Source organism: Eubalaena glacialis, chromosome 6, assembly GCF_028564815.1.
Source record: "Eubalaena glacialis isolate mEubGla1 chromosome 6, mEubGla1.1.hap2.+ XY, whole genome shotgun sequence".
Classification (NCBI taxonomy): Eukaryota; Metazoa; Chordata; class Mammalia; order Artiodactyla; family Balaenidae; genus Eubalaena; species Eubalaena glacialis.
In genome coordinates this window covers 125,461,671-125,489,064 of record NC_083721.1, presented here as the reverse complement: position 1 = coordinate 125,489,064, position 27,394 = coordinate 125,461,671, and the positions used below count along the sequence as shown (strand labels likewise).

Genomic DNA, 27,394 nt, shown 5'->3' with positions numbered 1-27,394 from the left:
AGGGCCCAGAGAGCTGCACACAGAAAAGAAACACCCTGCAGACACAGCACATCTGTTTCATCCTCCCAGCAGCTAGACTCCTCCCTCCCTCCCCCCCGCCCCCCGCACCCTTCCCACCCCACCCAATTCACTAATAAAAATGGCGCTGTCAAAAACTTAAATGCAGTTGCGTAATATAGAGGGATGATAATAAATTCTCATTTCTGCAGGCACCAGAGGATACACGTGATAAGGTTTTGAATCTCTCCAATTTATGCCCTTCAGACATTTTCCAGCCTCTCCTCCATGCAGCCTCATCGGCTTGGCTTAATCGTCAGTGATCCCTGCATTACCTGTGATTACCTCGGCGTTGTTCACGCCCATTAATTCAGCTGGGATTCACCCGGAGTTTGCTCAAGCTTGAGTTCATAGCCTCCTAAGCCAAGGTCCCCCTCATAAATGCTTTCCTTGCTTGGAGTCTGGGGTGAAGCTTTCTGGTCCAGACCCGGCCTTGCAGGAGGGCTGCAGGGTGAGGTGGTTTGTTCCTGGTAATTCATGGCCAGTTCATCCTGGTTTACAATACATTCTACATCATCCTCTTTGAGCTGTTCCTGGTTTTGGAAAGAAAGAGAGGTCACTTCCTGATAAAAGCAGAAAACAATAGCAGTCCTACAGTGTTAGAAACTAGGATGTTTGCTTTCCTTTTTTAACTGCCCTGTCTTGTCTTGGCTGAAGTGGCTGGTATGGCAGATGTCACGTTTTCCCTCTCTGTGGGTAAGAGAACATGTGCTAATTGAGCACCTCTGTGGATAAGGAAGTTAAAATAAAATGCAGTGGATTTTTTGAATGGATACCTAATCTGGGTGAGAGGTGTTAGGAGTTTGCAGAATCCTGTGACCTCAGAGTACAGAATGATTCTCAATGTAGGTTTTGTAACACTCCTGCCTATCACAAAATTCTTAAAACTCAATGTCTGTTATATTTTCTTTGAAAAGTATATCCTCACAGCATGTTTCTTGGGATGAGTGTCACAGGGCTAAACAGGGTTGGAAGTTACCATAGCAGATAATGGTGGAAATGAACTAGGTCCGGCCACTAAAGTTTTCCTCAGACAGAGATTCCCTTAAAGAAAGGAATTAAAATCTCAACTCTTCTTCCATTGGTTTTTGGAAGACCACACGAAATTACCTGTAGAATGAACCCTGGCTAGGTGACCTCAGCTCAGTGGTTTCCAACTTTGGCCTGTCTTGGAATCACTCGTTGAAGCACAGATGCTGGGCCCCTGAGACCAGAGTTCTGATGTAGGGCCTCAGAATTTGCAGTCCTAACAAGTTTCCAAGTGATGCTGAGGCTGCCGGTCTGAGGACACACTTTGAGAACCACTGGCTCAGGCTGTGGTGTCCTGAGCACGTCTGAGATCTGAGACGCCTTTTTCTCTGTTTAGACAAGGGGTCGGCCAGCTGGACAACCTCCAAGGGTGCCACAGACTCCAAGATTCTGCTCCTCGCCAATCCCTGACACTCTGATTTACTGATAAGGATTCTCATTGCTTCTCAGCATTTTTGATTCCACCCCCTTGAGCTATAAAGCACAGGCCTAGTGTTCTAAATCTCAAAACACAGCACTTTGTGAGGGCACATTCCTTCTTTTATATTTTCTAAATTCATTTTATGGTTAAAAATAGTGGTCACAATAAAAAAATTGCATTTTTAAAAAAAGAAGAATGAGCCCACATCAGCAACAACTGAAAAGAGAAGAGAGATGATTCTTGGTGCCGTGAATTTTAAAAATGCTTCCTCCTCAAGCTGGGAAGAAATCGCTCCGAGGTGCCCGGGCTCATCAATATTCACCATGCCTGTCCCTCTCGGGATATTTACTCACCCCGTAGGCCTGAGGACTGGTGAGCAGTCTGGAAATTGGGTCGCACCATTCAGGTAATGTTGTGGTCAGCGGAGGACCAGAGTGGGTTAAAATTGGTTTCAGATATCTGCGAGGGCTGTTAGGGAATACTTGCCAAGAGGAAGCCAGGATTTAGTTTCTTACACAGCACAAACATTTGCATGCCGCGAAAGAGACAGTTATTTTTACATTTAAATCGCCTACTCCCTCATTTAGGAGGTAATTTGGCCCGCAAAAATGGCTAGTTATATTCTTTGCTCCACACACGTTCCCAGCCCTCCTCGTAGTCTTTAATCATGGAGAAATGGCGCCTCGACCTGAATGACTTTAATAGCAGCATACAAGACTGTGTTTTCCTAAAACCCCACACACATCTTAAACCAGAGGTAATTGTCACAAAGAAGCAAGAGTTATTTCATAAAACGTTCACTCATTCTAGGACTGGGTAGTGAACAGAGATTGTTTACCAAAATACTTTATTTTCACTATTCAACACAGTCACTTTATACTTCATGCATCAATGCATCTCCATACGAAATAATGTAAATAAGCTGGAGCCAGGTTTATTCTACTGTCTAGCACCTGCCTTTCTCCTCTCTTCATCCCAAAGTGCTCTAACAAGTTAAAAGAAAAACCTGTTCATCTAAAGCCGTTATGTTTCCCTCTCATCTATCTATAATGAAATCCCTAGAGGCTGCCTCAGGTTGCCTTATTTATTTATTTTTTTCCTCCAAGAAAGGTAGTGAAATTATTTCACCATTCTATCAGAAACAGCTTTTAAGCTTTGTATTATTTCCTCTTCTGGAGAATAGCTCACCTCATCGACTTTCTGAAATGCTCTAATAAATAGGGAAAGGGAAAACAAAATGGAAAGCAGTTACCATTGGCTCGTGAGGATGTACAGTCACCCCCAGGCACTCAAGACAAGAGGTAATCTAGGCAATGGCTCATCTGGAGCCCACCCACCGTTGGACGACACCATTCTGTCATGCCCTGGATGCTCTGAGCGTGTGGGACAGAGGGAGGATGCAGCCCACATGGGCCAGGAATCTGGTTGCCTCTGGCTTCAAATCACTCACCACCACAGTGGGGACAAAGCAGGCGAGGCTCATGAACACAGCCTAGTTATGATGCGAGGAGAGGGACTGAAAAGATGCTTAAGAGGGTCTGTAATTGCAACTGCGAATAGAAAACTTGACGACTCTTTTCAGATGAGCAGCTGTTGTGCTCAGTTAAGGACCGGGAAGATATTAAAGTTCAGAGCCTGGCATTCTCTGCAACATCTTGTAAGTCTATCTACAACTCTGGGAAGCCCTTGATGATTTGCCATTAATTTTTATTACAGAGTGTTACTACCTTCATTTTATGGATGAAGGAATTGAAGCCTAGAGAGATGATGATTTTAAATAATCCGGAGGCTCCCTTTGCTATTTGAATCCACCACCGTCACCCCCTAGTGAAAGGTAATTTATCAGAGCAGAATCGTGCACGTGACCAGCTGGTTCTCTAGAGAGAAAAGCTTGCAGACAGCACCCCTGCTGGTGAGCTGCGGACCCTCTCAGGCAGGGGGCATGTGGTCTTACTAGCTTTTATGGTGTGCATAGGTCAGGGAAGATTTTTTTTTTTTTTTTTTTTTTTTTAGGGAGGTGAGGTGGACGAGATATATATAATATACAACTGGAGTATAAATCAAAGAAAATCCAGCCAATTTTATTTCCAGATGGAAAAGTGACAGCAAGTAAGCAACATTTTTAGCGATGTTGTGTAAATAAAAATGAGGTCTGTTGTTCAAGAGAGGCCTGGGCAACTTCCATTGTTTGAGGTTCTCAGTATAATGAAAAATCAAAATGCCAAGATCATGTTACAAAAGGAAAACACAAATTTAAACTTGCACAAGGCACATTTTCTTCTTTTCATCCTGATGAGGTATCTCTTCAACTTTATGTGTCTTGTTTTTGGAGCTAACACTTAATGACTTACTTTGTAGCTTTTTGTGACTGTGAGGCCTGGACAAAATGGGTTACCATCTGGCCCCTCTGGACAAGCTCTGGGATTTTCGACTCAGAAGACCTGGGCACAACTGCCAGCTCTGCCCCTTCACTGACTCTATGACCTGTGGTCTAGTGATTGACCCCTGTGAGCCTCGAGCATTGCCAGGGATATTAACTGAAATAACACGGAAAAGAGGTGTTACGCTTTCACATGCCATTCAAATGCTATTTTATTTAAAAACATTATTTTCTAAGCAATACTTTCTGGAGAGAGTGGTGTGTCAATTATTGTTCAAATAACAGAGGGGAAATGATATGAGGGTAGAGATGAGAGAGTGGCACTCCTGGCATTTGCTGCGGCATTGGGAGTCGCAGGCTAGTTAGTGGTTGGAAGATTTGAGCTGCTCCTACACCAAAAATAGCTATTTGGGTTAAACATTGTTGTATGGGGGGCTGGCGTCAGGTAGTAGGTGAGAGGTGGGAGAATTTGCTGACATAAGACTCTTCTAGGAAACTCATGATGCCATTCTGGCTGTGCTGGCATCTCAGTAGCGGCAAGTCAAAGGAAGGACACATACACCGCGTGGCAAAAGTGAATGGAACGTGTAAGCACCATCCGCAAACACGGCAGATGTGGACCAGAGTCTACGTTCTCCAACGTCTTGGTTTGCCCAGTGCTTGCCATATGTAATGTGCTCAGTGGATGTTCGCTGAATTTATAGTTTAGGAAAATATTCAGGGGTATTATGAGTGATGGAGGTGGATTCTGGGTGACTGTGTCAAAGGAAGAGAGAAGGGAGCAGATTATAGCCAACAAATGAGGATTTCCTGAGGATAAAAGCCTAAGGAAGGTCAAGTCAGAGATGGAGCTCTTGGGCCTAGGTTATCAGAGAAAGGGGACCATGTGGTAATGGCATAAAATAAAGTGGTTAGAAAACAACTTTGTGCTTCACTCATTCAATCATTCATTTGTTCCTTCATATACTCACATGTTTTTATATTATGCGCTAAACTACTGAAGTACCCACACAAGGAAATTAACAATTACATTATAGAATGGAAAGCTCCCTTGTCTCTAGACGGTGGTCTCCTTGAGGGCAGGGCTGTCCCCTTCAGCTGGATACAATGCTTGGCACATTTTAGACGTTCAAGAAATAGTTGTTGAATTAATGACGAAAACAGGCTCAAAGAGAGTAAAAGAATTGCTCAGTGGAGCACAGCCAGTTAGCTATTGGCAGAGCTGGGCCCGAGACCCCAGACGTTTCCACCACATTCGGCACCTTCCTGCTGGTATAGAGACACTGAGTAACAAGTCTCATCTAATTGGATAACTTATTTGGAATTGGGGACTCAGTGACTTTCTGTGTTCTTCATTGCTGAGCAGTATCTGGGAAGTGGCTGGATCTCTAGGATTACCTGAATTATTAAAAAGTAAGAAAACTCTTTTGATCTACAGGAAACCCCAACTGCCAATTTTGCAAAATGTGTTATTTTTCTTATCAGGTTCTAGTATATGTTCGAAGAGAGAGAGATTCCCCATTGGGTATTTCTGGTACAGCTAGTTTTGCTTTTCTAATAAGCTTGAAATGCATCGAGATGAAATGTTAAGCTCTGGGGGGAAAAAAAACAATGACTTTTCTCATCTTTAAAGGGCATAAGTTTGGGAAGAGCAGTCTGGTTCAGGAGATGTAAGTAAAAGCTGGAACTCTACCCGGAATTTAACATGTGTGAAATAGGAAAGACAATTAACTCAGGCCAAAGGAGAAAATGCATCTGCTATCAGCAGGTCCAGAGCTAAATTTATTGCTTAACTGAACCAACATCCAAAATAGTGGTGACATTGATTTCTCTCTTTTGTTAGTTTCTGTTTTGATTATTCTAAGTCCTCATGTGTTGTCCCTTGTAAGTTGCCAAAACCAGTGGGTGCACAGCTTGCACTTATAAGAGGCCTATGCCTCTTATAACACGGTCCTACATAGATTGGTCAGATGCAGAAACCCCAAGCAAAGATCCAGCTCCACAAAGAACATCTGCCCCTTTGAAGGGAGTAAGCCCCATTGCCCTGTACTATGGATTGAATGTTTGTGTTCTCCCAAAATTCACATGTTGAAGCCCTGACCCCCACTGTGATGGTATTTGGAAATGGCGCCTTTGGGAGGTAATTAGGGTTAGATGAGATCATGAGGGTGGGGGCTTCCTGAGGGGATTAGTGTCCTTCTAAGAAGAGAATCCAGAGAGTTTGCTCTCTCTCTCTCCACATGTCCACAAAGGGGTTGTGTGAACACACAGTGAGGTGGTGCCTGTTTGCAAGCCTGGAAGAGAGTTCTCACCAGAACCTGACCGTGCTGGCACCCTGAGCTCAGACTTCCAGTTCCCAGAACTGTGATAAGTTTCTGTTGTTTAAGCCAGCATTTTATGGTATTTTTTATGGCAGCCTGAGAAGACTAACATGCCCCTGTTTCTGGACTTCTTGAAAAGTCTTTGATTTTAGAACCCTGAAGAGCTATGTTCTATCTTGGCTTTCTCTAAACATGCCTCATCGTGAAGACCATCTTGGCATTTGTTAAAAATTCAGATGTCCAAGTCTTGCCCTGGAGATTTTGATTTGGCAGCTCTGGGAAGTGGCCTGGGACTCTGTATTTTCAATGGCCCAGGTGACTGATGATCAGGCAAGTATGGAACACAGTGGTCTCTCTCCAGAGTATTGCCCTCCATATGAGATTTAGATCTTAAATAGGAAGAAAAAGAACATGGCCTCTTATGTCCATAAAGTCATCATTTTTAGGGTGAGGATAGGTATAAGATAAGCCCATTTTGCCCAGAACCCAGACCTCACTAATGCCAATTGTTTCAACTTGTCCCTGGGGGATGGGTCAGCAACTTGGCTCAACAAGATACAGTCTTGATGATGTTACACCTGAGAGTGGAGTAATGAAGCATCGCATCTTGTAGGAAGACTTTGTAGGAAGTCTTTGTAGGCTTGTGTAGGAAGACTTTGTAGGAAGACTTTGTAGGCTTGTGTAGGAAGACTTTGTGCCTATTGGGAGCATTTGCATGTGTTTGTATGTATAAGCTTGATAAATGGTCTTGTTATCAGGAAAAAATTCTTGTTAATTCAGAGGTGTGTAGAGAAGGAAAGCACATTTATCTTTTTAGGAATACATCCTGCATCTTTTTATTTATAAGACATTTCTCTATACCTTATTTTCTCTTTACAACTGTAGGTGGGTATTATAGTCCCATTTTATAGATCAAGAAATGTGTAATCAGATGGCTTTTCGATTCTCTTCTAAACTATCTTTACCTCCCTTTCCAGAGTGCATTTAACTTCCAGGGCTGACTTGCTACCAGAGATGGTCAGGGATCAATGGCAGGTGGGTGGGGAAGGGTAAGTGCATCCCAGAGTGGGAGCCGACCTTGCCCTCCAAGCCCATATGTTACTGCAGGAAACCAGGTCCCATTTGCTATGGATTTGCTGAGTCCCCATGCTGGTATTTACTCATCCATGAACAGAACAAGTAGAGGATACCCCCAAATTGTACACACCCCATCATTCTTTGATTCCAATATACAAATCACACCCTTTATGCTTTATTTCACAGGAAATGTGGGCTAACAAATTGAATTGAGTGTGTTCTCCCTCTTCCTTAGGATATGTTGGATTCTGTAATTGGACACACTGTCTTGCCATCTTGCTTAAGTATGTGATGAAAAATTTTGCTGAGGTGTATTTGGGGTTCAGGTTGGAGGAAGGCTTTAAGACTCCAACCAAAAGCCCTCTTCTTTAAGCTGTTTCATCACTCAGTTCTCTCTAGCTTGAGGGAGGACTTCCCATTCTGCACTGGCACACGCAGAGAACATAGAGGTGTGGTCCTGTCTTTGCAGCAGCCACTCTATTTCAAGAACAAGCTATCAAGAATATACAATGGAATGTTACTCAGCCATAAAGATGAATGAAATTGTGTCATTTGTAGTGATGTGGAAGAATCTAGAGTCTGTCATACAGAGTGAAGTAAGTCAGAAAGAGAAAAACAAATATTGTATATTAACGCATATATATGGAATCTAGAAAAATGGTACTGATGAATATATTTGCAGGCCAGAAAAGAGACACAGATGTAGAGAATGGACTTGTGGACACAGGGGGGAAGGGGAGGGTGGGACGAAGTGAGAGAGTAGCACTGACATATATACACTACCATGTGTAAAATAGATAGCTAGTGGGAAGCAACAGCATAGCACAGGGAGATCAGCTTGGTGCTCTGTGATGACCTTGAGGGGTGGGACGGGAGGGTGGCAGGGAGGCTCAAGAGGGAGGGGATATATATATACATATAGCTGATTCACTTCATTCTACGGCAGAAACTAATACAACATGGTAAAGCAATTATACTCCAATTAAAAAAAAATAAGAAAAAAAAATAAAAACAAGGAAAAGGCAGAAACCCGCTATTCACATACAAGGGTGAACATGTGTTCCTTTGGTTGACAATCCTAACCTTTACCATTTTAAAGGAAATTGCCCTAGACAACTGCTAGGGCAGAAAGGAAGCCCGAATAAACACCCTGAGCAGTAAGCAGAACTGCCCGGAATAAGATAGCAAGGAGTGACTGCAAGCACCTTCAGCCTGGTCTCTGAGCTCTGCTACTCACATGTCTGTTTGGAGCATGGCTCTCCCTTCAAGGCCAGGCTGGTGTGTCCCTTCCTCCCAATAGCCATCTCAGATCTGCCACGCTGAACTGCTTCAGCTCCATGGCGGATCCGGAGCAACATGTATAATACATACCTGCCTGACAGCATTTATCACATTGTCTTAAAGCTGATTGTTTACATCTCCATCTTCCTCTTTAGACTCTAAGCTCCTTGAGGGAGCTTATAAAATAAAATCTTTTTATTGTAAAATGAAAAAGTGATACATCAAACATCACAAATCTAATGTGTATCTTAATGGATCATTATAAGGCATGGAAACCTTCCAGATTCCAGGAAACGAAACTATGTCGCCTACCCTTGAAGCCCTTTTCAGGTGTCTCATCCTAATCAAAACTTCTTCCTCCCTCCGAAAGTAACTACTATCCTGATTTTTATACAAGTCACTTCCTTGAGTTTTTATTACAGTTTTGTCACTTAAATGTGCATTCTGGCACACTACAGTTTGGTCTTGCCTATTTTAAAAAATGTGTTATGTCTTTTAATCTATAGATTCCTCTTCCACCCTTTTCTTTATAATTTATTTGCTGAAGAACCTGGGCCATTGGACCTGTGGAGTTTCCCATGGTCTGAATTGCTGATTGCAAACTCATGTGCAGCCCAGCATGTTCCTCTGCCCTTCGTATCTCCTGCAAATTGCCAGCTGGATCCAGAGACTGGATCAGATTCAGGTTTTATTCTACCCCTTCTGCAAGACTAAAGAAGGCACATCATATCTGGTTGTCTCTCTTTGTGTGATTTTAGCAGACACTGATGTGTAATAACTATATCTATTTGCTCACTGGGGTGTACAAACAGTGAAATTCTAATTTTACCTTTTTATTATTTTATTAGGTAGAATACTTTTATAAAGAGACACTTTTCATTTGTCCTATTGGGATATTCAGTGGAATAGTAAATACAGGAAAGGCAAGATAAATGTTTCATTTATTCCCTCTATTTACTAGTTTTCCAGATAATGATTGGTTATGACCCTCTGAAAATGACTGATTCTTTGTTTAAATATCACCATAAAGTAATGCATTTAAATGAATTTGATTGCAATTTTTATCACTCTTGAGGTTCAAACTGAAGCTCTTTGGTCAATGGGAATCTTCAGATTGGCTTCTGAGTCCTATTGACATGATGCCAGTATCTTTGATAGCTTCCTTGTCATCTGCATGGCAAGTTGTAGGTTCATCTTATACATTTCTGTTCCAGACCTCAAAGAAGCTATTTCTCCAAACTTCTCTGGGTTTTTTTTTTTTTCAGTGAGAAAGGATATTTTAACAGCACAACCTGGGCACCAAAGGTTGCAATATAAAATGGGGTGCTGGCAAATGTTTAACAACTGACTCTCTTAAAAAAAGGGCAGATTTGTAGCATTTCCCAATTTTCATGGTGTAAATACTCCCATTATGGCTGATTCCAATATACCAACATGGAGTCATTAAATGTGGAGTTGGGACAAAATGTGTACAATCTGTTCTTACCAGCTCTTGTAAACCAGCTTCACCATACCACTGATTCTATATCTCATGAGTTCCTATGGATACTTCCAATTCAAGTTCAAGAACTTCTGATTCTCAAGGACATAGGGGATGATAGAATTAGAATACTCCACAATGACTCATTTGTTTTATCCATAGTATTGTACTTACAGTAGTCTCATAATCATAATATACTACCACCATAATAATTACATCATATATTAAAAATTTTTGCTTATCCTTCCTCCATTCTAACTTCTCATTAAAAAAAGAAAATCTATAGTAGAACTATTCATAGTTGTACTATATTTACATTGTCAGAATATATAACCATTACATTCTATACTCTCTCTCAGCCCTCATGTAATCTTAGCACTACAGGTAACTGTATATTTAATGTTCACCTTCAGGCCTTATGTCAATGTCTTTCTAGTCATTTTGATTCTTTGAACCTTGTTCTTTAGTAGATTCCTTAGGAAGCACTCATGGAAACATTCTCTGAGTTCTCGACTATTGATAAGAGTTAGTGCCCTTTATATATTGAAACTCTGTTTTTCTGGAAATAAAATTGTTGGCTTATACTTTCTTTATTTGATTACTTAAATATGTTTCTATTTTCTTTTAACATAAGGAGTTGCTCCTGAAAAGTCTAATGAAAATATAATTTTCTTTCCCTTATAAATCACGTTTTTTTCCTCTAGATGTCTGAAGGACTTTTAACAAAATTTCTTTAATTTCACTAATTTTTTTCTGATGTTTGCTGTTCCTAGTTGATAGTCTCAGGTACATGGTGTGCTCTTTCAATGTGTAGTTCCCAATGTGTTAAATGTGTTGTATTTCAGGGAAGTTCTCTTGAGTTAGGACTTGTTCTGTTTCCTTGCTTTGCTCTTTTTTCAGGGATTCCTGTTTTCTAGATGTTCAATCTCCTGTGCCTATGTTCAATATTTGTCACTTTCTCTTGAATCTTTTTAATCTTTTTCTTCATTTATTTTTGACTTAAAAACTTCTCTTTCTTTTCACTTGCATTTTCTCTTAAGGTATTATCCATTGTGTTTATTTGCTTTTGTAGTCTTTCTAATTTACTATTCATTTCTGAAATAATTTTTTAAAAATTTTAAATTGTTTCCAGAGTCTTTTTCTAACTCTGATTTATTTCGTTCTTTCATAGCTCGTTTCATTTTCTTAACGTCTTTTAACTTGTTTTAATATAGTATGTTATAGTTTTGATCTATTTATGGGCACATCTTTCTGGCATGCTTTCATTATTTGTAGAGATGTTATTCTGCCCCTCATCCTCTTTTTTTTTTTTTCCTTATAATAAGTCTCTATGGGATTTGACTTCTATTCTTTTCTGTTGTTCGTTTTTATGCAAAATTAGTTTTCCTAAAGTTATAGAATAAGGTAGGGTTCAGGAAAGCTGTTCTGACTTCACAGGGTTCCCTCTTCTGTTGTTTTTATATAGTGGTAAACATGGTGGCTTGCATTCTGAGATTTCCTGCCCTGTTTCCTGTGCCCACCGCACTCCCCCCTACCCCCCAGCTGATCTGGACCTTATCTTTCCTTTATCACTATTGTCTCTCTGCAGCTCAATTTTAACTCCACTCCAAGGCCATTTCTCCTGAGTGTAGGGCCCTGACCTGGAAGGGAGACTTCCGAAAAAATGCCCGTGTGCTCATCACTCGTGTACAATTTTGAGAGACCTCAGGGTTCTCGACAGCTCCAGCCCTTTCAGTCCTTCTTCCTGGGACCTTCCACTTACTCCTCTTAGAGGAAACTACATCCCCCACTCCCTGCCCCAACACCAGGTTTAGGGATGTTTATCAAATTTGTCCAACTACACTTTCCAGGAAATACTATTGGCCATTCAGTTCTCCTGATTTCAGGTCCCTCAGATGCTACCCTATTGCTTCCTTTTTCCTCCTGAATGGACACTTGTACTATTGGTGGTTTGTTTCCCCTCACTTTTAATTTGGAGTTTGTGAGAAAACTTGCCCATAGTTTTGCTGTAAATGTGTCCATGGATTTTGGTTTTGTCACCTAATTGTTCTGCCTATTTTTTTTTAAACTTAAAAATTTTTTTACTTACTTTTTAAAATTGTTCTGCCTATTTTTACGTAGGGATTTGGAGAGATTGAGAGACTGCTGTTGATGCCACTGCCATCTTCCCAGAATCCTCCAGGACTGTATTTTATTTGATCTTCTATCTTTGGTGATTAGTATCTAGCACATTACTAATGAATGGGGATGTGGTCTAGTTAGATTTGTAAATTGTGCTCTGTCTGATTGCCTAAGCTAACTGGGGACTGTCCATAATTCAACCAATGTGGCTTAGATTTATCAAAATGGACTTTCTATGTCACAGCCAGGTGAGTTGATGGTACCTGGAGCCATGATTCCTAACCTTCCCTGGCCTCGGACTAGCATCTCTGAAAGAATGCCTGTGTGCTCATCATTTGCGTAAAATTTCATGTGACATTTCAGAGAGTTCCCAGATGCCTTGAAATGCATCCATGTTCCCCTAGAGGTCCTGAGCTAGGAAACTCTGGTAATTAAGTATTAAGGACAAGGGCAGACTAAAGGCTGATAAAATGATGTGCTTGCTATCTTGTTTGTACCGGGAGTTGGTTTTATCAGTGATATCTATAGGATCTACCTATCAAATGTTAATTCTGTTGGGCTTCTCGGTTCCAGATAGACAATCCAGTGACAGAGAAAGGGCAGTGGAGTTTGCTGAAAGGTTAAAGGAAAGAAGACAGTTGTAAGATACCAAAGTAGCCAGTGTAAGTAGGGCAAGTGGACAGGAGATAAGCAGGGGGAAATATTGGAATCATGAGGCTGGAGGAAACCTGAGAGTTCATCTGATCCACAGCCTTGGATCTAAATACAAAAGAAAGTCTAAACCTGGGGTTTCTCCAAGTATGGTCACCTGCTCATCTGCGTCAGAATCATTGTTGCTTCTTAAAATGCAGATTTCCAGGCCCTTGACCCTGACCCCCTTAGGTGGGGGCCTAGCAATCTGCATATTAAGAACTCCCTGAAAACCACTGGTCTAAATGATGCGGAGCAGAATGGCATCCTGACTCTTGAAGAACTCTGGACGTGGAGGTACAATATCTATGAGCTGCACAGTGCAACAATAACAATAATAACAATGATGACAATAGTATTACTTTCACTCTTACCACCATTGCTTCTCCTCCTACTATTGTGGCCTTAACCTTTTTCCCTTTGGGCACAGGATGGGATCACAGATTTCCAGGAATCTTTGCTGCCTATCGGACGCAGTTCAATCCATTTGCACCATATGGGAGGTGACATTTGGCTCATTGTTTCAAGAGAAAACAGTTCTGGAGAAGAATGCTGCTGATACTTACATGAAGTTGGTCTTGGCTTTTCGTGGCCTTCTGGTTGTTAGGGGAAGTGCTGCCAAAGACCCAGACCTCCTCTGTTAGCTCATGGTGATTTTGACAAGAGGCCTTTATGGGTCACCTCCCTTGCGGTGTTTTGGAGAACCGGGCTCTGAGAAGTAACTCTGCTCCAACGTTCCAAGTCTTCACTCTTGTTTGGAGGGAAAATTTTATTTGATTTCTTCCCCCCAACACTGATTGCGTCTGGTCTTGTGAGTATTGGAGCCTCAGCTGGCTACCCCAGGATTCACATTTAAGACGGAGGTGGCCAGCCCTGCCCAAGCCCTCTCTGGCTCATCCATGGGGCTGGGCCCTTCCAGAACAGAGTGTGTACCTGAGGGACATGCTTCCCCATGTGGGCATGGGCAGGGACCCCCTGGGGATGCAAAACTGTACTCATCTTCTACCTCTAGGGAGCCAGGAACAGTCACTTTTGCACTGACAACTTCAGCGTGGACTCCATGGGTCAGGATACTCAGAGCACAAAGCTAAGGAGGAAATTACCTTCAATGTTTTCATGGGGAGGCAGATGGCAGACACCAAACACAGATGGCTGAGGTTCTGGCTCCATGACTGCTTCTCAGTTTGAGCAAAAGTCTCCAACTCTTTGTGCCTCTATTTTCTCATTACTGAGGAGACTCATAATGCTATGTTAGATCCAGTTAGGTAAGTATTTAGAGATTGCAATTACCTCGTGTCTTTGTTTCCCAGGGCTGCGTTAACAAAGCACCACAAACTGGGTGGCTTAAAATAACGGCAATGTATTATCTCACAGTTCTGGAGACTGGGAGTCTGAGGTCAAGGTACTGGCTGGGTTAATTCCATCTGAGGGCTCTGAGGGCCAAGCTGTCCCATGCCTCTCTCCCAGCTCCTGGTTATGGCCAGAACTCCTTAGTATTCTTGGCTTGTAGGTGCATCACTGCATTGTTACCTTCATCTTCCCATGCTGTTCTCCCTGAGTTATCACAGGACTGTCTTCTTAGGAGCAAACCAGTGATATTGGATTAGGGACATGCCCTATTCCATTATAACTTCACCTTAATTTAAGTAATTACATCTGCAACGAACCTATTTCCAAATAAGTTTACATTGTGAGGTACTGGGGCTTAGGACTTCAGTATGTCTTTTTTTGGGAAAATAATTCAGCCAGTGATTTCCTGCTACTTCCGAATAATCCCAAGTCTTCTGTGTGTTTATCTATTTATTTTGGGGGGAGTAGTTAAAAAGGCAGACAGGCTGGGTTGGAATCACAGCTCTTATTATCTGTGAGTAAGCAAATTTCCTAAGCTCTTTGAGCCTCATTTTTGCCATCCATAGAATGGAAATAGCTTACAATAGTGACTTCATGGGGGGGATTAAGTGAGATAAAAATAGATACTTTTTTAAGCACAGGTCTGGGCACATAATAAGCACTCAGCAAACATTAGTTAACGTTATTATTATTATAATTTTCACTGTGTCCTTTGAGGAGTTGTATGTATTAGAAATATATTCCAAATATCCCCAAGTCAATTTACTCGTGAAAACACCTCCATGTGCCCCAAGGATTTCCTAATATTTCTTCTGCTGGCTGCTGGAGCCCAGAGGAAGGTACTGCAAAGTTCCTCTCAGAAGATTCCCTTCTGTTCTTGGAGCTGTGCCCCACGTGATGGTGCCCAGGGAGGATCTGCTCACTGTTTCATGCCAGCAGGGTTTCAATGGAGCACTTACATTCCGAGGCTCCTGACACAGGAACGACCTGTCTCCACGGGAGTGAGGCACTCACTCAGAAGGGGGGTGTTTTCATGTTGGGCATCGGGTTTTTAAGGTCGCCCTAGAGCAGCCCTTTCTCATCATTGTATTTGTTTCTCTGGGCTCTGGTTGTCCTTGAGGCCTATCCAACTTTCGTGTACTCTGAAGACACCATCTCTTCCTGGCTATTTAGTGAACTCCTTACTATTGAGAAAGACAAATCTCTGTCGCTCTGTCTCTCTCTCTCACACACACACAAACACACACACCCTAGCAACACTGACTGCTGTAACCCACTGAGTTAGTTACGCATATGGGAATCAGGGTATGTGACACTGGGTTATTTGGAGCTATGGAATGAAGCCCCATTCAGGAGACATTAGAAACTCTTTTTCCTTTGACTGAGAGGACACAGGAGGAGAGCCCTTTGTTGTTACAGGGTCACATGTCATAAATAATCTCATTCTGCTCTCCAGGCACATTTTTCTCTCAGATGCAGCCACTTTCAAACTTTTTTTCACCTCTAACCCCTACCTGGAAATACAGTTTATAATTGCTTTTCAGTACGTGTCCTAACATCTGCCGAGTCATAAAACTAAAAATACTGCTGTGATGCACTTGGGTCTATTCCTATTCCTATTTTTATTCTTTGTCCTATTCTCCATCCTATCCTATCCTACCCTACCCTATCCTATCCCATCCCATTCAGTCTGTCTTCTATATGTTTCTCCTGAGCATTGCTAGGATGCACCAATAACCAGGTCTCCTCATCTTTCAGGTACATCAGCATCTTTGAAGAAGGTGCCTCGGCTTCTTTGAAGTAGGTGGGGCTATATCACTAATTCTGGCCAATGTGCTGTGGTCACGGTGACTAGTGTCACTTCTGCGCTGAAACATAGGAAGCCAGCAAACCTCCAGCTGACTCTTTCCCTGATACAGTGATCCCAGGAGGCCTCAGGTTGAGTTGGTGGAGCCACAGATCAAAGCTGCCTGCATCACTGAGTTGCCTCATGGAGGTCTGTTGCCCTAGAGGGTCACCTGCATCCTTAGCAGCCTTGAAGTAAGAGAGAAATAAAAATGTTTGATGGGCCACTGAGATTTGGGAAGTGTTTGTTACCACAGGATAGTCTATCCTATTCTAATATGGTATTCTCGTGTATTTCTTTTCTTTCTTTTTTTTAAGAAATGCTGGTCCTGGGTTACTGAAACGATTCCATGACCCACTATGGGTAGCCTCCTACAGTTTGCAAATCTTTTTTTCAAAGCATCTGTCACATCGATAGCTCCAAAGTTTAGATAGAGAGAGAACGCCACAGAGGAGGGCACACACATGTCAGTGCTGTCTCTCCTCAGGGTTCCAAATACTGGGGATTGGTTGACTTAGGACTACTTGGTTGTATGACTTGGGACCTAGAGAGTGAGGTTACAATAGTTTTGGTGGGGAGACACCAGAGACTAGTTCCAAAGGTGACTGAGTAGTGCATTTACCCTTTCTGTGGGACTTTTTTTTGCCTTTTGGATGTACATGGATCCAGATTCAGGCCTCATATATACTGCATTTTATCAATAGTCCTATGTGCACTGAGAACCCAAATAAGCAGGGTATCCTGCTTATTATTAAAAGAAGTTGGAGTACAGTCGCATGACTGCTACTACTGTACTGTCAAGTGGTGAGATCAGAGGCCTCCATCATGGCTGCGTCCTTGACTAGATACTTGAACTTCATTATCCTCTCCTGATCCCACTTACTTTCCCAACCCTATTCCCCATACTTTTCCACAATCCTTAGTTTCTGATAAATGTAGTTGGGCACTGATTCCTGTTTATGTATCACTGTCTCTCTGGGCCTTTGCATATGCTGTTCCCTCCATTTGAACAGCTTTTCTTTTCACCTTGGCACTTGGAAATCCTACATCCTTTCAGACACAGCTCAACTGTCACTGTCTCTGAAATCCCATTGATCTTTTATTTACTCCTCTTCTAGGACTTACCACTCTCTACCTTATGATGATTAAAGTTCAATTCTCCTCCCGCAATCCTACCTTGAGCCAGAGCTGCTCTCTTTTAGCTTTTTTTATCTTGGGGTTCCTCATAAAATTCCATCTAAATAAAAGGCTGCCTATGAACAACAATAACCATAACACATACCCTAAAGTTAGAAAATCCACTGACTTAAAAAAATAAGGTTGGGGCTTCCCTGGTGGCGCAGTGGTTGAGAGTCTGCCTGCCAATGCAGGGGACACAGGTTCGAGCCCTGGTCTGGGAAGATCCCACATGCCGCGGAGCAACTGGGCCCGTGAGCCGCAACTCCTGAGCCTGCGCATCTGGAGCCTGTGCTCCGCAACAAGAGAGGCCGCGATAGTGAGAGGCCCGCGCACCGCGATGAAGAGTGGCCCCCGCTTGCCACAACTAGAGAAAGCCCTCGCACAGAAACGAAGACCCAACACAGCCATAAATAAAATAAATAAATAAAATTAAAAAGAAAAAGAAAGAAAATGCTCCCTATTTCACTTACAAAATTAATTTAAAAAAATAAAATAAAATAAGGTTGAGGGACTTCCCTGGTGGCGTGGTGGTTAAGAATCCACCTGCCAATGCAGGGGATACGGGTTCGAGCCCTGGTCCAGGAAGATCCCACATGCCGCGGAGCAACTAAGCCTGTGCACCACAACTACTGAGCCTGTGCTCTAGAGCCTGCGAGCCACAACTACTGAGCCCGTGTGCTGCAACTACTCAAGCCTGCGCGCCCAGAGCCTGTGCTCCCCAACAAGAGAAGCCACTGCAATGAGAAGCCTGCGCACCACAACAAAAGAGTAGCCCCCGCTCTCCACAACTAGAGAAAGCCTGTGTGCGGCAATGAAGACCCAATGCAGCCAAAAAATAAAAATAAAAATAAAAAATAATAGTAAATTAAAAAAAAATAAACCAAGGTTGATTTACTAAGACATGGAAGGCCTTTGTAGGCTACTCACTGTTCCCATATTTACCAAATACTATACGGACTTTTATCTTTGCATGCTCTGTTTCTTTTACAAGGAATGTCCTTCCTCACTATCTTTGGGGGAGGCCCATTTATTCTTTAAAGGCTGTGGGATAGATTGCTTTTTGCCTATCCAATATCCAGTCTCCCTTTCTTCCTTATGATAGCAAGCGGTTCTATTTCCTCAGCAGATTAGGTGGCCAGTGAAACTGAAGAAGTTTGTTGGGTAGAGTTTCTAGAGAAGCTCTGCAAAGAGAGCTTCAATTTTGTCCTTTTTCCTTTCTTGCCTGGGACTTGTATGTGCTGTCTGAAGCTCCAGCAGCCGTTTCGGGGCCATGAGGTAAACTTGAGGATAGAAGCTGTATACTAAGGATGGTAGAGGAGAAAGATAGGAGGACCATAGGAATACTGATGACATCATAGAACTCTGTTACCAGCTGTAGACTGTTTAATGCTGGACTTCTTTTACATGAGATGAAACCTCTATTTTGATTAAGCTATTGTTATTTGGATTTTTGTTATATGCAGCAAAACATAATCCTAATGGATATGCCGCTCAATTCTTCTTTGTCACCATCCCTGTATCCTAACTAGGGAATTTTTTTACTGGGGTTCCCACAGGCCTTCACTCAACTTTCTGAGTATATTTATGTTGATATATAAGAACTATTTGACTATATATCTCCTCCCCTGTAAGGCTGTGAGCTCCTTGAGGGAGGAACATTGTCTCAGTGTTTTCTACTCATTTCTAGCTACTGGACATTAAGCACTGCAGACACTTTTTGTGTCTGCAGTGCTTAATGTCCAGTAGCTAGAAATGAGTCCTCTCGATGTTTGTTGAGTTGAATTGAGACTTGAAAAGGATTTCGGGTTTTCTGTTAACTTGCAAATTCTTTGGGAAAGGGTATTATCTGAAACCTGAACCTTATTTGGGATTTAGTTGGTAAGAAATAAAGTCATGGGAAATGACACTGGACGGGGGCCTTTGGGATGAGGGTGTGAGGGATGAGTAGGGCTGAACTGGCCACAGGAGGAAAGGTGGGAAAAACCACAGCCATGGATTTCAGCCCATCTGGATCTCCCTAGGGCAGCTCTTGTTTGCTGTTATGCTTTTCTGTACACAGAACCTCGCTCCCTGGAGAGCCCTAGAGGAGGCTGCCTGCATTAGGAATGCTTTACCTTGTCCCTCCTGCCTCTCTGAGAGGCAAAGCTTCTCTCCCGAGACCAGGTATCACAGATAACTGGCTCCTTGGGCATAGCTGCGAGTGCCTCCTGCATGCCCCAGCCCTGTCCCCTTGGTCCTCCCAAACCACTTTGGAAGGGTCTGTCACTCTTGAGTTGCAAGATTAAATGAATGCATGTTTGGATAAGATGCTTTTGGGCCCTAGATCAAAGTCTTCCCTACCCGGGCTCTAGACCCCTTTCAGAGCGAGTATAAAACCTGCCCCCCCCTTTCAGTGAATTACGGGTGCAGAAGGAGAGAAGTCCTACATATCCACCGTATCAACACATCTTCTCAGGAGCAGAGCTCAGGTGGTGTCCTCTGAAACCGGTGCGCTGAGAAAATGGAAAGATGCACTTTCTATTAAAACCGTTCAAAAATTTTATTGGCATGGACAAATATGATCCTTTGGCTAAATAAAACCACTGGAGGGCCAATTAAACCATGCCACATGATATGATTATTCGCTCCTTGTAAAAATAATAAAAAATGTTTTGGTAGGTTTGCTGTACTTTTGTGTGTCTGCTTTAATAAACGGTTCCAGGGTCTTTTTTTTTTTTTTTTTTGTAAGTCACAGATCTGGATATAAGCCAAACCAGTGGCAGGAGCTGTCCCGCTTGCCACAGAAAAGGAAGAAAAAGCACCGAGTCGTTGTACAATTTCACCCTCCTAAATCAAACCTTCCATTTGCCACAATTATTTACCATTGCTTTGTAATTGTGAGGAGACAGCTGAGTGGAGCTGGAAGTCTATTCATTCTTTAAAGTGACATAAAATGGTACTTGGAGTGCCAAACGATAATTGTTCTTTTCTCCTTGTTAATATCCAACCGCTGCTAGGAGTTCTGTGAAAGATTCATTTAATGCCAGCTCCAGAAACTTCTGTGGGATTTGGCTCTTGGCCTCTCTTTTGAAAACCAATTTGAAATCACCCTCAGGAATTGGGAAGGCTGAATTGGTTGTGACTTTCAGTCAGAATTCCTCTCTAAATATTTTAGCAGGATGGAGAAATTTCCCTCATTTACAACCCTATCCTACTCAGTACGGGTATGTGTGAGAAATATTGGCCGTTTCTCAGAAATATGATCACTTCAAGGACATTTCCAGCCCCACCTGAATCGTAGGAACTGGAATTTGGTAAGGAAACTAGATCTTATGAGATTTTCACCTAATCTAATAGGACCTTGGTGGCGAGACAAAAACTTGAAGTCCATGGGAACCACTCTGCAAGGATGGGAGGGTCCTTGCTCTTTGGCTACGCTCTCAGGGGTTCCCCCACCCCACAATGAAGTGACCATTTATGGGTAAATCTGCCAATCCAATGAAACTTTCTGCTGACAAAATGAGCGATACAGATTGGCTGCGTCCTTTGGCTTTACGTGAGTTTCCAAACACCCTTGAGATCCCTGTTGATTGACTACAAATAGGGTAGGGAAGGTAAAGACGTGCTGATATCAATGGGCCTTTCTACTGTACGGATGAGTTTCTGCTACTCCTGCCCTCCAGTTTCACATTCTATGCAACACTGTCGAGTTTCTGACCTGGGTTAGAATCAAAAGCAGCAAGCTCATGCCTCTCTGACCCTCTGGCTCAGAATTGCAATATTAATGGTGCCCAGCATTTATTAACACTAAGTATATTGGAAACTCTGTGTTAAGTGCTTTACATGAATCATCTCCTTTAATCCTAGGAAGTAGCTTTATCATTATCCCCATTTTATGGGTGAGGAAACTGAGGCCCAGGGAGTTGAAGCCATTCAGCTAGGAGATGGTGAAGCCAGAATGCACACTTGAGCTGCTGCACTGCCAGCCTCACTTCCCCTCGCTTTGACTCTGGAGCTCAGAGCACGACGGTCACATCCCTGGCTTCGGAAAAAGTCAGCAGAGGTGCCTCTTAGAAAAGACCTTCATTTTCTGTATGCTCGGAGCCTGCTTCAGCACCATTCATACCTGAGGCCATCAACCCAGTAGGTGACTGTGGCCCAGGAACTTTGTGGCATGATAATGGGCTTAGGATAGGAACAGAATTATTGGTGTGAAAAGATTTGCCATGGGGCAGACTTCCATTTGCAATGGTTGGAGTTTTAATAGTTTGTCCCACGTAGCCCTGGTTCCTTGAGGAAAAAGAAGAGAAGGAGAGGAAAGCAGAGACACCCTGGAAGAGGAACTGGGCTGTCTCAGCCTCCTCCCTTTCTTTCTACTACATATAGTTTTGAGGTTCTATTCATGAGCTGTAGTGTTTTGAGCCTTTTAGGAATTAAATACACAGTTGAGGGAGTATGAGATGTGACTTAATAACCCAGAACCCGGGAGAGGTTGGATACAGAGTTTAGTAATGTACTCAGAACTGTAAGATTCTCTTCTCTTTCAACCAACAAAAGGCAGACCAAGGACATTCAAGAGTTGGTGACTTTGGAAGTTGGGGAATTTTCATCTTCCACGTGCCATCTGCTGATTGAACAGTAGTTGTTATTTTCTCCTAACTGAGCTTCTTTTTTTGAGGCTGATTTTAAGAGTGTTTGCAAAGGAAGGCGAGTGTGTGCTCTGGAGGTGGTAGGGGTAGGAAGCAGTGGGGTCTCGATAAACCTTCCCAGGATCTGCCTGAGAGCTTCGGCCAGGCCCTGGGCCTGTGCACACAGTGTTGCCAGACGTCTCTGCGACCTTCTTGAGGATTTGGAGGAGGCCAAGCCAAGCATTCTACGGCTCTTTCTGTTGGCTCCTGCAGGGCCACAGGGCTCCTGATGCTATTCAGAGCCCTTGGAGTAAATCTGACATTTTGAAAGGAGGCCAGGGCATTCTCGGTATAGGCAGTGCCCGGGCTCGAGCCGATTACCGAGGTTTATAGCCTGGTGACATTCCCTCCGGCTCCCAACCTTCCTCTCGGCCAGGGCCTCACAGGGTGTTCTTGTTCAGGCTAAGGCTGCATTGTTTTGTGCTGTGGACGGACATTCTTTTTCTCCCATTGATTCTTCCCAGTTTAGGGATGCAGCTCTGTCTGGATATAAACGGAAGTGGAAACAATCACACCAGATTTCAGTGACTTCAGATAACCATCACAGTGGTATCTTCTGGGGTTTCCCCCAGGAAGTAAATAACTCAGATTAACTCCAAACTCTTTAGAATAAAACTTCATAGTGTCTGCTAGACTATGAAATGCAGGTGCCAATGCAGGTCACCTTTGAGTCATCATAGCCCATGACATGAGAAGTCTTAAAGCAAAATGTGGCTCCCCTATTTCTGGACCTCACAAGGTAGGTGTCAGCAAAATTCTCCATCTCTCAACCCCTTCTCTGTCCTAGTAGCTGGGCTGGTGAGGAATGGGAGATAACTACTGGCAAACAGGGGAGGCCCAAGAATGCCTGGCCAGGCAGCTCTAGAGGGGCCGCTGGCGTGACCTGGACGCCGCGGCAAAGCAGATACCATTTCCTAGTCTCTGTTTGACCTGAGGCTTGGCCAGCTTACACCCTGGGCAAAAGTCTTGCATTACCAATTTAGAAGAGTGCTAATACAGCAAACTATGAATAATTGGATGACTCAAAAAATAGCCTGTTAAGGGGCAGACATCAAAGGGTGCAATGGACCAGAGGGAAAAATTCTTTTCTCTCTTCTTTATCCTCTGGGAGCTTCTCTTCCTGTGCTTACCATTGCTAGCTTCTCTTGTGATTTCGCGTCTCATTTCTGTGATTCACAGGTGACTGAAGTGGAAATACGAACCAGGAGCAGATCGCCCATTGTTTTGAGTTATCCCTGCAAATTCACTCTCTTTGCCGACACAATGAAGGAGCTGACTGTGTAGCTATTCCCCCTGGGTTTGGAATAATTCCCGTTGCTGCTATTCATGCAGGACAGGACAATCATCTTCCCATTTTCTGCTCAGCACCTTGTCCTTCAGTGGTGATGGAATAATAGTTAGTTTATAGAATCGTTGTATCTATAGACCTTTGCACTTTAATTAGGAATGGCCTGGGCTAAGAGGAGAATTTGCATGAAGTGGATGCCAAAGGGGATTTTAGAGATTAAAAAATGTCCCAGAGGTAAACTATTTGGTTTTTCCAGAAGGGCTCAAAATTATGCCAAGTGCTTACACTTAAGTATCACTAGGATGTTATTCTCCAGTAGATTCTGGCCTGTCCCCCCAAAATGTCTTCCTGGAAGAAAAACAAATTTAGGCTTTTGATTGTTTTGTTTTTATTCAGAAAAGCTGAAATGGAATTAATTTTATATGTGGAGAACTGGTCTTTGCTTCTACTGCTGACAGTAAGTACTACAATAGGAAAAAAATGGAACATTTCCTTCTGAACAGAATTGTAGTGAATTGAGAACTAAAGAGCTTATGGAAAATAGCTTTCAAATGATTATTTTTGTTTGCTTAAATGCTTGATTATGATGATTGTAATTCCAGCTATACACAGAGAGAGCATGGAAAAAAAGCTAAGCCTAGACTCCTGTTATAACAAAAACCACAGAACACATCACACTTCATAATATCCAAGTGCTCATAGGTTTCTTGGGACTGCTAAGTAAAATATAAATACACTGTTCAGGTTCTACTTGTTTGCATTTTCAAGGCCAAGAATTCTTTTTAGGCTTTCTTTAAAAGGTTTACCTTGGCCTTGGGTCACTGTAACACTTATGAAATGAAACTTGAACTTGGAATTTTCTTACTGTGCCTTCAAAGGTTGGCCCTCTGGATTACAACAAGAGGCTTTTGGGGGTGACGAATACATCTGCTGATGGCTCAGGGTTTCAGACAACAGGATCATTCCAGCCCCTGAACTGGACAGTTTTTGGTGGGATGATTTCATCACTGCCACAGAGGTGAACCCGGCTACAGCATCACTATCAAGCAGAGCCCTATTGACAGCCATGTTCCGTGAAGTAATTTTTCTTGTTCTTTGCTTAGAAAGAGTAGGACCATTACAGACATGCAGTCACTTTAACTTCTCAGACCATGACCAAGATGAATAATATGAATAAACCCTGAACCAAGAACCTACAGGCAAACATGATGGGACAATCAAGTAGAGAACTTCAAATGATCTTGGAAGATCCAAGAGCTGCCTTGGCAATTTTAAGCTCTGATCTTCTCTGGCCAAAAGCAAACCAAATCCCCTTGCCTCTGCCCTCATGCAACCTGCACAATGGCCCCAGGGGTGATGAGGAAGCAGTGGCAAGAGAACTGACACTGTTGGTGGATGGCTCAGGGGGCTGGCAAATGGCTTCGAGAGCATTCCACCGTCAGCCTGTAAACCTGCCTCAGCCTGAGAAGGACTGAGACCACGTGATAACTGCTGGTTTGCTCAGCGGGGCTGTCAGTGGCAGCACAGGCCGGGAGCAGAACATTCTGTGCTCAGGGTGGGTGGAAGGGATGCGTACAGGGCCCTTGTCTACACCTGCTCTGCTTCAGAGCGAAACAGATGAGCTTGGTGTTGGAGGCTCAATTCACTGCCTCCCAAAAAACCGGCAGCCAGCGACACGTTGTGCCAGTAGCAAGGCTGCTCCGGTACACTTTGACTGGGCTTTTTGTTTCATTCAGTTTCAAGAATGTTTGTGAATCGTTTTTTAAAAATGCCCCCCTTGTCTTTACCCTTTCAGCCCTCAAGCTCTGGAAGAGGCCAAGACACGGCAAGGACACTTCACATTTGTCCTGGCCAAAATCGACCTCCTTGTCTCCCTCTCCCTAAGACCTGTTCCTCCCCTTATACTCCCTGTCTCACTGAAGAAGACTCCATCATCCAGTTTCATGCTCAAGCATGAGGTTGCCCTTCAACTCTCTCTTCTTCCATCCCCACCACAGCCAATCAATCAATCAATCACCAAGTTCTATCTATTCTACCTGCCAAAGACCTCCCTATCCATCCATCCATGCATGCATGCATGCATCCATCCATCCATCCGCTTCTCTCCAGCCCACAGCTGCAGTCCTCACCCAGGCTGCCAGCACTTCTCCCCTGGGTGGCTCTAACAGTCTCGTCACTGGTCTAGGGGCTCTGCCGACTGACCCCAGTTCACTGCCCCACTTCCACTCCCAGTCACAGAGTGGTTCTTCTTCAATGTCGACTAGATCATGATACTTCCCTGCCTACAACACCATCAAGGGCTTCCCATGGCCCTGAAAAGTCTCACCTCCTTAGCCTGATACAACTGGACTCTTTGAGACCTGTCTCCTTCAATGTAACCACACGTGCTGAGTCCTATCTTTTCTCATCCTTTGCACTTGCTCTTTCCCCCACCTGAGTGCTGACTCCACCACTGTCCGTGGCTCCTCTTCTTCCTCAGTTTTCAGGACTCAGGGGTCAGTTCCTCCCAGAAGCTTCCCCTGACCCTCCCTCCTCTGGACTTCCACAACCTGCACCCATTGTAACTAGTGGGACGTTGTAATCTAATGTCAGAACTAGGACACCTATGGGAGTGAAAGGGGCACTTGTACATATTATGCACAGACAGCAGGCAAACCCAGGCTGTATGGTCACCCTTATCATGGCATTTATCACACCTTCAAATTGCTTGTTAACTGGCCAGGTCACTCCCTGCCCTGGCCGGCAGACGGCAAGGTCCCTGATGACAGAGAATGCCCAGTTTTCAATGTAGTTGTTTCCATAGTAGGTGCTCAATACATATGTTTTAAATGAATGAAAGGAGGGATGAAAATGACTGAAACAAATAAGAGTCTGGTCATGTGGTCCCAGACTCCAGAGGCTGATGTAATGTCATTTGTCCCCAAACCCTGCTGGTAAGCCTTGACGTCTAATGGACCTAGGTTTTCTCTCTGTTTCTCCTCTGAAGAAGCCCTCAGCCATCACAAAGAGCACAGAGAAAGGGTGTACTAGATTTCCTTGCTAACACTCCCAAAATTCTTCATTCCAAAGCACGTCTGGCTGAAATGAAGCGGATGGGTCGGGTCTCGAAGTGTGTTTCCTGGCGGATAAGCACCTTAGGATGTTGCAACGTGTTAAATGATAAACGGGTTCTGGGCCCAAATGAGTCATGGAAATTAAGCATGTCTCTTTATTGCTAAGGCTCACTGTGAAATCAGCAGTGTTTCTGAAGTTTAGATAGACACAGAACCTATCCCCCTTACCTCTCCCATCTCCCAGCCTTCATGTTCCATGGAACCTGCTTTGAGAACCAATAACATCATGTTGCCAGGCCATATCTATGTAGGTGAAAGCTTTGAGTCCCTCAAGGCCAGGCCTGTACTTTACTCATCTCTCCCCATTGCCTAGACCAGTTGGCACACAGTTGACACTCAAAAACATGTTTGTTGCATGTGGACTGAAATGCCATGCACTCAATGGAAGACAGAAGAGCTTGGGGTTGGGGGAAGCCATGTCACCCTGCCACGCTGGCCCTGCAGGTGGCCTGGGAAAGGGGAGGAGGCCGACTTGCCTGAAAATGATACAGGGAAGCGATGAGGTTGGTGACACTTGTCTGTCACGCTTTGAGCCGTGCCCTCCTTGACCTCATACCCTGTTCCCATCCCACCTCCCCCATGGGATTTGGCTGTCATTGTCTGTTCACCAAAACACTGAGCTGGTGAAGCTTAGTCTCACCCAGTGGTGTTTGCTTAGATGGTTCCTGCTAACACCCTCTGGCCTCAAGGGAGAGCAACTCGAGTGGCAGAAGGCCAGGTGGCAGGGCTTATTTCAAGCAGGCTCCTGCTGCCCCACTAAGGTATGTTGCATTTCTCGCTCTGCCCACTTGGGAGGTTGGCCCCGATCATGCACCAAAGCCAAACGTTCTGTCCATCGCCCAGAGGGGGGCCTCACGGGTGAGTGTTCAGAATGGAAGAGTGTTCCTGAGACATCAGGAAAGAAAAGCACAAACCCAACCTAAAACCACCCAATGAGGGAGGAAAAAACAAAGATGGGGCTCAGAAGTTAAACGCTGCTCCTTTGGAGCAGGTTTAAAAGTCCGTCTTGAAGAATTTTTTGGCAGTGTAACTTCTTTTTCCTTCTGGGATACTATTCCTTCTTCCAAATTAATTATTTATTATAGAATGACAAA

At 43.6% G+C, this 27,394-nt stretch overlaps 1 protein-coding gene across 1 annotated transcript in view; it reads right to left on the bottom strand.

Annotated features, from left to right (window-relative positions):
• Positions 1 to 331: 331 nt before the first annotated feature.
• Positions 332 to 27,394, bottom strand: part of SLC9A9 (solute carrier family 9 member A9) — a 546,145-nt gene continuing 519,082 nt past the window's right edge. The window contains exons 15-16 of the mRNA XM_061193585.1: positions 1,861 to 1,966; positions 332 to 590 (exon numbers count right to left, since the gene is read on the bottom strand). Of these exons, the coding sequence (XP_061049568.1) occupies positions 363 to 590; positions 1,861 to 1,966 (334 nt within the window). The 3' untranslated portion in view covers positions 332 to 362. The remainder of the gene's footprint in view (positions 591 to 1,860; positions 1,967 to 27,394) is intronic.